This window comes from Ahaetulla prasina, chromosome 11 (assembly GCF_028640845.1).
Source record: "Ahaetulla prasina isolate Xishuangbanna chromosome 11, ASM2864084v1, whole genome shotgun sequence".
Taxonomy (NCBI): Eukaryota; Metazoa; Chordata; class Lepidosauria; order Squamata; family Colubridae; genus Ahaetulla; species Ahaetulla prasina.
Window position 1 is genome coordinate 18,655,124 of NC_080549.1, and position 13,185 is coordinate 18,668,308.

General features: G+C 46.3%; 1 protein-coding gene across 1 annotated transcript in view; it reads right to left on the bottom strand.

The window, feature by feature from the left end:
- Window positions 1-13,185, bottom strand: part of TENM1 (teneurin transmembrane protein 1) — a 544,190-nt gene that overhangs the window by 188,247 nt on the left and 342,758 nt on the right. Inside the window, exon 7 of the mRNA XM_058196608.1 lies at window positions 7,142-7,341. Coding sequence (XP_058052591.1) covers window positions 7,142-7,341 — 200 coding nt within the window. The remainder of the gene's footprint in view (window positions 1-7,141; window positions 7,342-13,185) is intronic.

The following is a 13,185-nucleotide window of genomic DNA, read 5'->3' on the forward strand; positions in this document are numbered from 1 at the left end:
GGCCCGCGTGGGCGCCGCGGACCCTCGACAACTTGGTGCCCTTTGTCTCCGCCTCGATGCCCGTCTGCAACGGCGACCGTCCCGTCGCACCCCGGGACCCTCCGTCGACATCTGCACCCCACTTCCTGCACCACCAGCACCCAGGGTCGCCCCACGTTTTGTAACCACTGCGGAAGAGCCCATGGAGTTGGGGCGGCCAGACCTCGCCTAACAGCCCAGGAGCGGAACCGGGCGCCAAGGGGATTGTGCCTGTACTGTGGGGAGCCCGGCCGCCCGCTTCTTGCCCCAGAAAGCGAAGTGGGGCACGACGCCGTCCCGAATCACAGCGTGACCAATCGAAGCGGAGCAGGCCCGACCTCGGGAAACCCTAGGTCGGGCACGTACTAAGCCCCACTGGACGTTGCGGAAGTAGACTCTGGGCCCCTCGGCATCTGATTCTGGACACACGGATATGGTTGGGGAACCAGTCGGACGGGCTCCAGGCGCATGCGCTGGTGGACTCAGGGCCACAACAAACTTTATGGACCAGGCCTTTGTGACCCAGTTTGCGGTCCCGTGGTTCCGTGGACCCTCCGATGCGGGTAGAGACAATTGATGGACGAGAACTGGTGTCCGCCCCATTAAATTCGCCACCCAGCCTTTGCGCCTGGCTATTGGGGACCATGAGGAGGCGATCCAGTTTTATGTCACGGCGGACCTTCATTTTCCCTTGGTCCTTGGGTTGGCCTGGCTTCGGACCCACGATCCTCAGGTGGCCTGGTCGCGAACGCCATCTCTTTCCCGAGTCTGCAGTGCGTCGATCACATCCGCCACACCTGTGCCGGCCAGAACGTCCCCACCGCTGCCATCACCTTGCCTCCTGAGCTGACGGACTTCGCCCGGCGTGTTCAGCGAGAAGGAGGCGGACCGACTACCCCGCATCGGCCCCACGATTGCCCGTGGACCTTCTGCCCAACGCACCACTGCCTGTGGGACGCCTGTATTCCATGTCGGAGCCCGAGTTGGCCGCCTCAGGGACTTCCTGGACAAAAACCTGGCCCGAGGGTTCATCCGCCTTCAAAGTCCCTCTCGGCCCCGGTCCTCTTTGTGAAGAAGAAGACAGGGACTTGCGCCTATGCTGTGATTACCGCCGGCTAACGCCATTACGGTGCGGAATCGCTACCCCTGCCGCTCATCCCGGAGCTACTGGAAAGGTTGCGGAGGCCACGATCTTCACCAAGCTCGATCTCCGGGGCCTACAACCTGGTGCGGATACGAGAAGGAGACGAATGGAAGACGGCATTCGCACCGATACGGACACTACGAATACACTGTCATGCCATTTGGGTTGACCAATGCTCCCGCCGTTTTCAGCACTTCATGAACGACGTGTTCCGAGACATGTTGGATCGGTTCGTGGTTATCTACCTCGACGACATCCTGATTTACTCCCGGTCCAGGAAAGCCACCTTCGACACGCCAGTCTGGTTCTGCAACGCTATGGAGCAACAACTCAATGCGGCTGGAGAAATGCGTCTTCTTCCGGACTTCCATAGAATTCCTCGGGCATATCATCTCGCCCGAGGGCATAGCCATGGACCCATGTAAAGTAGAAGCTTTGTGTAGCTGGGAAGCCCCTCGTCGGGTGAAGGATGTTCAGCGCCTACTGGGCCGCCAACTACTACCGGACCTTCATCCCGGCTTCGCCACACTGACAGCTCCACTTACCCAGCTCCTCAGGAAGAAGGTTGCATTCGGTGGGGTCCCCGCAGCAAGAAGCATCCACAGCCCTCAAGAAAGCCTTCGCCACGGAACCCGTCCTGAGGCATCCCGACCCGCTCCGGCCTTTTGTGGTGGAAACGGACGCGTCCAATGTGGCTCTGGGAGCGGTGCTGCTACAGGCTCCGACGAATGGTGGCACACTTTTTCCCTGCGCTTACTACTCCCGGAAACTCAACCCTTCCGAGCGCAACTACACTATCTGGGAAAAAGAGTTGCTGGCTATCAAGGCTGCATTCGAGGCTTGGCGACACCATCTGGAGGGGGCCCGACATCAGGTGGAGGTCCGAACGGACCATCGGAATCTCGAGCACCTCACCACAGCTCGGAAGTTAAACCAGCGGCAGATCCGGTGGTCGTTGTTTTTTGCCCGGTTCAACTTCCGCGTGACCTACATTCCCAGCGGTCACAACCGGAGGGCGGATGCCCTGTCCCGCAAGCCAGAGTACCTCTGCGCCAAGGACCCCCTTCCTCCACGGACAGTGCTGCCGGCAGAAGCCTTGGCCGCAGCACGGGAGCCAGTGGACTTGCGGGCCCAGGTGCAAGAGGCGCAGCGCCAGGACGCCTGGTCGCAGCAAAGGAGAGCGGAGGTGGGCCCCACGTCTCCTTGGACCTTGGAGGAGGACTTACTCAAGTTTCGGGGGCGATTATATGTACCCACAGGACCACTCCGAGCCCTCGTCATGACCCAGTGCCACGACAACCCTGCAGCAGGACATTTTGGGTTCTTCAAGACCCTCCACCTGGTGACACGGACCTTTTGGTGGCCCCGAGTGCGGCATGATATACATGCCTCCGTGACATCCTGCGTACCGTGCCGGCAAGCCAAGACCGCCACGGGGGCCCCCCCCGGGCTCCTCCAACCCTTGCCGACACCCGACAGACCCTGGGGGGCGATCTCTATGGATTTCCTGACAGACCTGCCGCCGTCCTCTGGGTTCACCACGGTGCTGGTGGTGGTGGACATGCTCACCAAGATGGCACACTTCATCCCATGCCGCGGACTGCCCACAGCCGCAAAAACGGCCCGTCTCTTTCTGCAGCACATCTTCCGCCTCCATGGTCTACCGGACAGGGTGGTTTCGGACCGCGGAGTTCAGTTCACAGCTCCGCGTTGGAGGTGCAGGTATGTCTGTCGTCATCGCACCATCCGGAGACCGACGGGGGTACAGAGAAGGTCATCGGTATACTGGAACAGTATCTCCGTTGCTTCATCAACCAGCAACAGGACAACTGGGCCGACTACCTGTCTCTGGCGGAGTTTGCTTTTAACAACTCTCAGCACACCTCTACTCAGATGACCCCGTTCTTTGCCAATGTGGGTACCATCCGCGGCTCTTCCTCTGGCACCACCGGACTCTCCTGTTCCCGAACGCAGACCTTCCTGACGGAATTGCATGCGGTCCAACAGTTGGTACGTCAGCAGCTGAATCGGGCAAAGGAGGACTACAAACGGTCCGCTGACCGCTCCCGATGGGCAACGCCCCCGCTGGCAGTTGGAGACCGGGTGTGGCTCTCCACCAAACACCTCCCGTCCGGTAAAGAAGTTGGACCACCGATTCATCGGCCCGTTCCCTGTCGAGGCAGTCATCAACCCGGTAGCCTACCGACTGACCCTGCCACGATCCATGCGGATCCACCCCGTTTTTCACCGGTCCCTTCTGGTTCCTGAGGCCACACCGAGTCCCCTTCGGTGCCCAACAGCACCCGTCACTGTCGCCGAGGACGGGTCGGAGGAATACGAAGTCCACAGCGTACGAGACTCTCGCTGGCTAAAGGGTCGTTTCCAATATTTGATCGCGTGGAAGGGATACGGGACTGATTTCTCCTGGGTAGATGCCTCCGACGTTCATGCCCCTGACCTGGTGCAGGCCTTCCATGAGCAGAACCCAGCCCGACCGCATCCCGATCGTCAGCCCCGGGGGAAGGGCCCTGCGGTGAGGGATAGTGTTGTGACCCAGGTTCCTGGACCCAGACTCCTGGACTCGGATGATTCAGAAAATGAGGGAGAAGACCTGGCAAGCCCTGTTTCTCTTGAGCCCTCTCCCTCCCTGGCACCCACTCAAAGGGAGGGCCGCAAGGCCTGATTCTCCCGGCCTTCTTCTGATTTGGCAACGCCCAAGAACAGTTTTGGAGGGACGCAAGATTACGAAGGCTTGATCGACGTGCGCAGCAGCGGAAGAGTTGGGACAAAGCCAAGTCATAATTGTCATGCAGTGACATCTGCAGAGACTATAAATAGGAGGCGGGACTTCCTGGTTTTTTGTCTCGGACAAAGCAATGAATTTGGCGCGAGCTAACTATTTCATGGAGGGAAGAATATATTCGTGAGTAATTCTGGCCTTATCTATAATTTCCTCGTTATCTCCAGAAACTTGGCAGGCCCGTGGGTAGACGTGGCCAGGACATGTATCTATGTAAATAAAAGGGAAAAAAAAGGAAGGCCTCTGACGGACTCTTTGCTGGGAGTATTGGGGGAAGGGAAACAGAACAACTAGGCCCAAAATGAGGGCATGGGGGGGTGCCCCCCTGCAACCTGTTTTTGCTCCCAGGAGGCTTCAGAGAGACCTATTAGATCCAAAACAGGGTGCGGGAGGGGGACACAACACGCCTCCTCCCCTGTGGCCCTTCTTTGCTCCTAGGAGGCTGCAGGGAGGCCTACTAGGCTCAAAATGGGACATGTGGGGGGGCAGTGTGTCCCCACATGGCCCGTTTTTGCTCCCGGGGGGTGTAGGAAGCTGAGTGCTGCCTGTAACACCCCCTGGCCACGCCCACCATGGCCACACCCACCCAGCTGGTCATTAGGGCAGAGAACCGGTTGTTAAATTACTTGAATCCCACCACTACATTAGGGGTTAAAACCCTAAAAACTGCCTGTATATGGCCTTATACAGGGGGGTGATAAACCAATTTTATTTCCTCTCTTATCTTAGAAGGAAGAAAAGCTCTGGACTGTCCATGCTGTAGGCTTTAGGTTCACGAGCATTCTGGAAACTTTGCATTTCTCTTTGAAAAACTGTAGTCCAGCAAACGCAGCAGACACTGTCAACAGCCAGACGCAAACTGGCAAATATTGTTTGCGTAACAATCCATGACCAAATTTCCACATCATTTATGTAACACCAGACTGCTTATCATTTCATCCGTAGGGCTGGGATAAAGGGAAAAGTGAAGACGATTTAGCAAGGACAATTTGTGTTGTGCCCCAATTTTTGTTTAATTTCCTAAAAATAGACAGATTAAGTCAGGCAGAAACTTCGACTCCTTTTTTACTTGCTAACATTGAAGCAAAACATGAAAAACCCAGCTGTGTCCTTTTAAAAACATTTTTGGGGGAACTTGCTGAAATCTTGTATGTTCTTAAAGTGTTCCCTGATCTCTGTTCTCATTCCATGGCTATTTTTTTTTCAGGAAAAAAGGCATTGGCAATTAACAATTTACATCAAGTGATTTTTCTTGTGCACACATACTGTCCAAAAGGCAGAAGAGCATATTGTCTTGGAGAAACAGCTGGGGGACAAAATGGAAACTATTTATTTATGAAGACACAAAAAGAAATGCAGATATTCAGGGAAGAAAGATTCCTCTCTCAGAGAATTCAAATCTAAAGACGGGTGTGAATCTTTATCCTTTATTTCTAACAAAAACAAACAATAAAGGCAAATCTCTTTTTCTTTTTAGTGCTATGAGATATTCTTTCAAAAGGCTGTCAAAAGGTGTTAATTAAATGAGGATTATTCACTGCTTTGGAGAAGGTTTATATGTGTTTATCTATGAAGAAAACTCAGGTTGTAGATATTTCTGGGACTGTCTGCAATTCACCCCAGCAGGTAGTAATAACTATCATAAGGTATTCTAAATATGCGGGCAAAAATAATTTTTCTTTAGACTTTTCTCTAAAGTGTAAAGAAACATTTAGAGAAAAGAAGGATTGGGGGTGACAGGATAGCAGTATTTCAGTATTTGAGAGGCTGCCACAAAGAAGAGGGTGTCGACTTATTTTCCAAAGCACCTGAAGGCAGAACAAGAAACAATGGTTGGAAACTAATTAAGGAGGGAAGCAACGTGGAATTAAGGAGAAACTTCCTAATATTGAGGACAATTTTATTTATTTATTAATTAATTTATTATTTTGATTTATATACCGCCTTTCTCCCAAAGGACTCAGGGCGGTTTACAGCCGAGTAAAACACAAATACAAAAATTAAAAACATTTTTTTAAAAAAACTAATTCAATTTGGCTAAAAAACTAAAAACTCTATTAAAAACCCCCATTAAAACTATTAGGCCAGCCCTGCGCGATGAAACAAAAATGTCTTTAGCTCGCATCGGAAGGTCCGGAGGTCAGGGAGTTGACGTATCCCTGGAGGCAGCTCGTTCCAGAGGGCAGGAGCCCCCACAGAGAAGGCCCTCCCCCTGGGGGTCGCCAGTCGACATTATCTGACCAACGGCACCCTGAGAAGACCCTCCCTATGGGAGCGCACTGGTTGATGGGAGGCAATTGGTAGCAGCAGGCGGTCCTATGCCATGGAGCGCTTTAAAGGTGGTAACCAGAACCTTGAATTGCACCCAGAAGACCACCGGCAACCAGTGCAGTTTGCGCAGGAGAGGTGTTACATGGGAGCCTCGAGTTGCTCCCTCTATTACCCGCGCAGCCGCATTCTTGGAGTTGGAGCCTCCGGGTGCTCTTCAAGGGGAACCCCATGTAGAGAGCGTTCCAGTAGTCCAGGCGGGAAGTGACGAGGGCATGAGTGACCGTGCATAAGGAATCCCGGTCTAGGAAGGGACACAACTGGCGTAACAGGCGAACCTGATAAAAAGCTCCCCTGGCGACGGCCGTCATATGCTCTTCTAAAGACAGCCATACATCCAGGAGGACGCTTAGATTGCGAACCCTTTCCATGGGGGCCAATGACTCGCCCCCTACAGAGGATTAGCCAGGGGAATGGCTTGCCTTCAGAAATTGTGGGTTCTTCATCACTGGAGGCTTTTAAAAAGGGCCTATCTGAAATGGGTCTCCTGCTTGAGCAGGGGGCTGGACTAGAAGACCTCCAAGGTCCCTTCCAGCTCTCTCTGAATTGAAATTCAAAATCAAGCGGCTGTCTACTGTTTAATAAAATTATAGTTCAAACGTTTCCTGGGTTTCATAGCTCTGGCAAAATTCTTTCCTCCTTGCATGCTTACATAAAATGAAGAAGAAGAAAAAATCTCAATTGTTAATAAAGAATAATAAAAAAAGAAGACTCCATTAGTTCAGAAGACACTGAAAAGCAAGGTTGTTCTTGAATAAAGCCATTTAAGAGTCAACCTCAGTATTATTTTGGAGAGCACAATGCACGGTGAAATAGCTAACTTTTTAAAAGCTAGACACAATTGACAATACCTGGGTGTGAGTGGGAGGAATATTGCGTCTGCCGTAGATCCCAAGCAGGGAATCTTTTGCCAGGGAGACATTGAATTTCAAGTACAATGGATGATGGATCGTGATCTGGAACCGCCAAAAGAGGCCCGGTGGGATCGTCTGCATCACCTGATCTCCAATTTCAATTTCTCCCGTGTCTATTGCCTGTCCTTTCTGAAGTACTATATCTCCAAAAAAAACACAAAAGGACAAAAAAAAATGAAAAGTTACGAAGAGAACATGCTTTCCAAAGGCATTGAAAAGGCATAAAATGAGCAGCCTGCAATTCAAGACAAGTTTACCTCTTAAAGGGAAAATGCACTGGAGGCATATAATATGAAACCTCAGGTAGCTGGAGGAATCTTTTCAGCCTAAAAATGGTGGTCCCAAATCTTTGCGGCTTGGCAGCCCAGCTGCGGGAGGGAAAGAGGGGACCTGGGTTGTACAAGTGGCAGACCGGTGCGCATGCAAGCACATGCAGCTCCACTCATGGAGAGAAGAGAGGCCTTTGGGTGATGCTCGTATGAATGGAGCTGCGTGAGCCTTCACACTGGCCTGCTTCTTGTGTGGCCCGATTCCAAATACCTCACATCCCAACGATTGTGGACCTCAGGCCTAAAGGATAGTTGTGAATATTGTCAAGTTTTATTTTTTTATTTATATAACATTCAATTTTCATCAAATAATGTGTGTTCTGGGTACAATTATGTTTAAATAGTCACATTTATACATCTTTATTGTGACAAGTCACCACCATCATATTAATAATATAACAATATAATAATATAATAACATTAATACTTAACATTTAACCTCCTCATCTTTAACAACTCTCCTCTAAGCCATTTCCTCCATTTATATCTCCTCCTTTCTAATTTCCATTTCTGTTATCTAGCCATTGGTAGAATACGCCCCATATCAAAAAATATTCAATATCTTCTTTATCCTTAATAGCCAGTGTTAATCTATCCATTTCTGCACAATCTAATATTTTTTAAAATTACATTCCCCTCAGCCGGGACCTCATCATTTTTCTGCTTTGAATATTGTCAGCAATTGGAAAGAAAAGACCCTTAAAAGGAAATATTTGAAGCTTAGGTTTGAAATGAGGTGTCTCTGAGCTTGGTTGTTTTCTGGCAAACGTTTCATTACCCAACTAAGTAACACCATCAGTGCAAGAAGGGAGTGGGGTTTGCAAAGAGGAAGTCCTTTGCAAAAGGGGAGGAAGAGGTGGAGGAGAACTGAGGGGTCCCTGATGCTCTCTGAGCTTGCTTGTTTTCTAGCAGACGCTTCATTACCCAACTAGGTAACATCATCAGTGCTAGATAGTTTGAGTAAAGAAACATCTGCAAGCTCAGAGAGAACCAAAGATAATATCCTGTATTGCATAGATGAACCAGTTTCTTTCTCTCTCTCTCTTTCTCCTCCACCCCCGACTCCCCCACACAAATAGATCAACAGACTGGCGGGCACAGTGGATATGAATCTGTTATATCTAGCAAAGGAATATTTCACTACTGGCTTCAGAAAAGTCTTCCCTGGGCAAAAGTCTCATTTCACAACAACACAGCTGAGCTAGCGTTGACTTCTGACATTACTCCACAGAGATTAAACAAGGACGAAGAACTTTTAGCACTATATAGGTGTTAATTTATTCACTGGGATCCACAAATGCCTTTTTATTGATATATTTAACACATTTCTATCATGCTTCTCATACCAACACATCTCTAAGCTTTACAACTTCCTTTCTTCCACATCATATTCTTGACCCAGCTTGGTCCTGGGGTATCAGCCTTTGAAATAAAACAAAAAACAAGCAAAGAAACAAAGAAAAAAGGGGAGAAAGAAACTGAACACGTTCACTGATTAATATTGTTATTAATATTGATTAATATTAATATTGTAAATGAACAGGGAAAGAAGATACATTTTGGGAAACATTTTTTTTAATTCTTTGGGAGTAATTTTTATTTATTTATTTATTTATTTATTTTATTTATTTGATTTCTATACCGCCCTTCTCCCGAAGGACTCAGGGCGGTGTACAGGCAAAAATAAAACAAACAGTACAATATATAATTTAAAATGCAATTAAAAAACTTATTTTAAAATTGGCCTGAAAATTAAAATATACAGTGAGCTAAAAACCCCATTTAAAATTAATTAATAAGAATTTTAAAAATTTGATAAAATTCAATTTAAGACAGCCCCGCGCGAATAAAAAGATGTGTCTTCAGTTTACTACCAGTTTGGGAGAACTGATCCAAACCGGTAGCATTTCGCCCCTGGTTTTAGGGCATTTTCTATGGAATGTTGCTTCTGCTAAAGTAGCAGAGAAGTGGGAAGTGGTGGAAGGAAGGAACTTGTATATAAACAGAGAGCAAACTCCACTCCTTTCTAGCACTGATGATGTTATCTAGCTGGGTAATGAAATATCTGTAAGAAAATAACTAAGCTCAGAGAGCATCGAGGACCCCACGAAAGGAGCTATTTATATTGTTCTTATCCAGTTGGTAAGTCATGTCCAACAATTCACAACCCCATGGACCACAGCATGCCAGACTCCTTTGTCCTCCCATCTTCTGGGATTTCCTCAAATTCATATTCACTGCGTCACTGATACTATCTAACCATCTCATCCTCTACTGTCCCCTTCTCCTTTTGCCTTCCGTCTTCCCCAATGAGTCCTTTCTTCTCATTTGGTGGCCAAGGTATTTGAGCTTAAGTTTCAAAATTTGTCCTTCCAAACTGCAGTCAAGGGGGATTTCCTTTAGGATAAACTATTTATGACCAGAGAGCAGGGGTGAAATGCTCCCTGTTTGGACCGGATTGCCTGGTCCAGTAGCGATGGCGGGGAGTGGTTCAGAGAACCGGTAGCAAAAATCCCTGTCCCCCCATGCCCAGCTGAGCCGCACAATCATCAGAGGTTTTTTTTTTTTTTTTTACTTTTAAAAATATTTTTTCTTTGGCTGAAAAAATGCTTTTAAAAGTTAAAAAAAAGTCTCTGATGATTGCCCGGCTCAGCTGGGATCGTCAGAGCTTTTTAAAAGCATTTTTTCTACAACCTCTTCAGCTGAAGAGGTTGTAAAAAATACTTTTAAAAGGCTCCGGCAATCCCAGCTGAGTTGTCTGGTCATCAGAGCTTTTTAAAAGCATTTTTTCTACAACCTCTTCAGCTGAAGAGGTTGTAAAAAATACTTTTAAAAGGCTCCGGCAATCCCAGCTGAGTTGTCTGGTCATCAGACGCTTTTAAAAGCATTTTTTTTACAACCTCTTCGGCCGAAGAGGTTGTAGAAAAATGCTTTTAAAAAGCTCTGGCGATCCCAGCTGAGTTGCCTGATCATCAGAGGCTTTTAAAAGCATTTTTTCGGCCAAAGAGGTTATAGAAAAAATGCTTTTAAAAGTTAAAAAAAAAGTCTCTGATGATCACCCGGCTCAGCTGGGATCATCAGAGCCTTTTAAAAGCATTTTTTCTACAACATCTTCAGCTGAAGAGGTTGTAAAAAATGCTTTTAAAAGGCTCTGGTGATCCCAGCTGAGTTGCCTGATCGTCAGAGGCTTTTAAAAGCATTTTTTACTTTAAACATTTTCGGTCGAAGAGGTTGTAGAAAAAATTATTTTAAAAGGCTCTGAAAATCCCAGCTGAGTTGCCTGATCGTCAGAGGCTTTTAAAAGCATTTTTTTTTCAGCCAAAGAGGTTATAGAAAAATACTTTTAAAAGTTTAAAAAAATTGACCACGCCCACCCAGTCACATTACCCACCACCACCAAGCCACACCCACAGAACCGGTAGGAACAAATTTTACATTTCACCACTGCCGAGAGCAAAGATTAGTTCTCCCACCTAAGCTGTGTAAGATACATTTAGGTGGCTGAATTAAAAGTCCAAGAGCATTGGCTAAGCCCATCTGTTTTAGACTGTTGCTTATTTTTAAGAATACCAGCTCGTAAACAGTTTCTCTCCCCCCGCCCCCCAGTACTGTCTGAAATTACTTCGATGTTTCTCTTCAGAGAATTTCATTTGAGCCACAAGAAAAGCTGGAAGATGACAAGACATTTCAGATATTGTCTGGAACTGTTTATAAGCCAATGCCCAAGAGGCCGAGAGGATGTTTAAAAACATTTTTCCTGATACTGACACGGTCTCGTTACCATACTGATTATACTGTCTGGGTATTGGGCAGGAACTCTAAGGTCAAAGATACAAGCCATATGTTTAAAGCGAATGTAATATCGGTCCAGGTGGATAACTTTTAAATGGGATGCTGGCTGCTTTGTCACTTTTCAAAAATAGAAGGACCCAATCTTCAGGGAAATGAATAAACATGTGTGGATTCATATGCCAAATTATACTGGGAGATATAATTTTAACGTGACACAATCCCATTATAGAAATGTTCCTTCTTGGCAGAAATATCCCTTACTGACTCTTAAATTTTGCTGCAGTATAATGAAAGGCAAAAATGTTTTCGATGAACCAGTCTATGCCAGCTGCAAATGTATAGGTAATCCTTGGCTTACAACAGTTCATTTAATGACCGTTTGAAGTTATCAATGGCACTGGAAAAAGTGACTTATGACCGTTTTTCACACTTGTGACCACTGCGGCATCCCTACAGTCATGTGATCAAAATTCAAATGCTTGGCAGCTGACTCACATTTATGACGGTTGTCGTGTGTATCATGTGATCCCCCTTTGAGACCTTCTGACAAGCAAAGTCAATGGGGAAGCCAGATTCACTTAACAACCGGGTTACTAACCTAACAACTGCAATGATTCACGTAACATCTGTGGCAAGAAAAGTCACCAAATGGGGCCAAATTCACTTAACAAATGTCTTACTTAGCAACAGAAATTTGGGGTGCATGGTGGTTGTAAGTTGAAGACTATGTATATTTCCTGTTCTGAACCACATTCGCTTTCTGTAATGGCACATGATGGGGTAGGGCTTTCTTCTAAGACATTTCTTCTTTAAAAGAAATTTCAGAACCAACATTTTATTTCCTCCAATGAGATGGGAGCTGGGAGGAGATAAAAAGATCCTGAGCGTTTAGTTCCCAGTCCAACACTGGTCTAGAAAACCTGTAAGATATAGTGGTTAAAGTATTTGATGTAGTACTGAGGAGACACAGTTTGGGAACCAACCTGGCGCAGAATGAATTGATTCAATTCAACTTTTTCATTTGACTGGAAAAAAAAATCAATTCAGTTAGGAGATTCAATCCAAATGTGCTTACAGTAATGGCCAAAATTGTGGAAACCTTTTGGGAAAAGTGTATTTTCGACAACTAGCTAATAACACCACTTTTTTTTTGAATAGTACCATAAAATTATATATCAATGGAAAGATAATTTAATCGAGAATGTAATGCGAAAACTTTGCTATTAGAATAGCACTTAAAGTATAAAGAAGTAAAGTGAAACACGTAAAAAAAAATGAGATATACAAAAATTATCACCATAGAAAAAAACAAGATATACAAAAATTATCACCATGTCAGTTAATACTTAGTTGGGCAACCTTTAGCCTTACAACGTCTTCCCATGGAGTGAACCAAGTCTTTTAGTTCTGCAGCTGTTATAATATGAAACCAAGATTGAATGATTGCTTCTATTAACTGGGTTTTATTGCTGGGTCGTTTCTGAGTAACAAGTTTTTTTAGTCGGCTCTGTAGATTTACAATTGGGTGAAGGTCTGGGTTATTCCCAGGCCATTCCAGCAGTGGAATAGGATAGCTTGAAACACACACACACAAAAAAGTGGTGTTATTAGCCATCAAACCTCAAAAATACATTTTTCCCAAACGGTTTCCACAATTTTGGCCATTATTGTAAGTCAAATCTGAATTAAGCACCAGTACTATTCCCACGTATGTTGTCTCACCTCGTTTCTCCTATTCTACAATTGCCTCATTAATTTATCGGTGTTGCTGTATGTGTTTTAAGCCATCTAACGTGAGATCACATCTTGATCTGATCTGTTTCCAACCTCCAGATCTATGCAAAAATCCTTAGAATGACA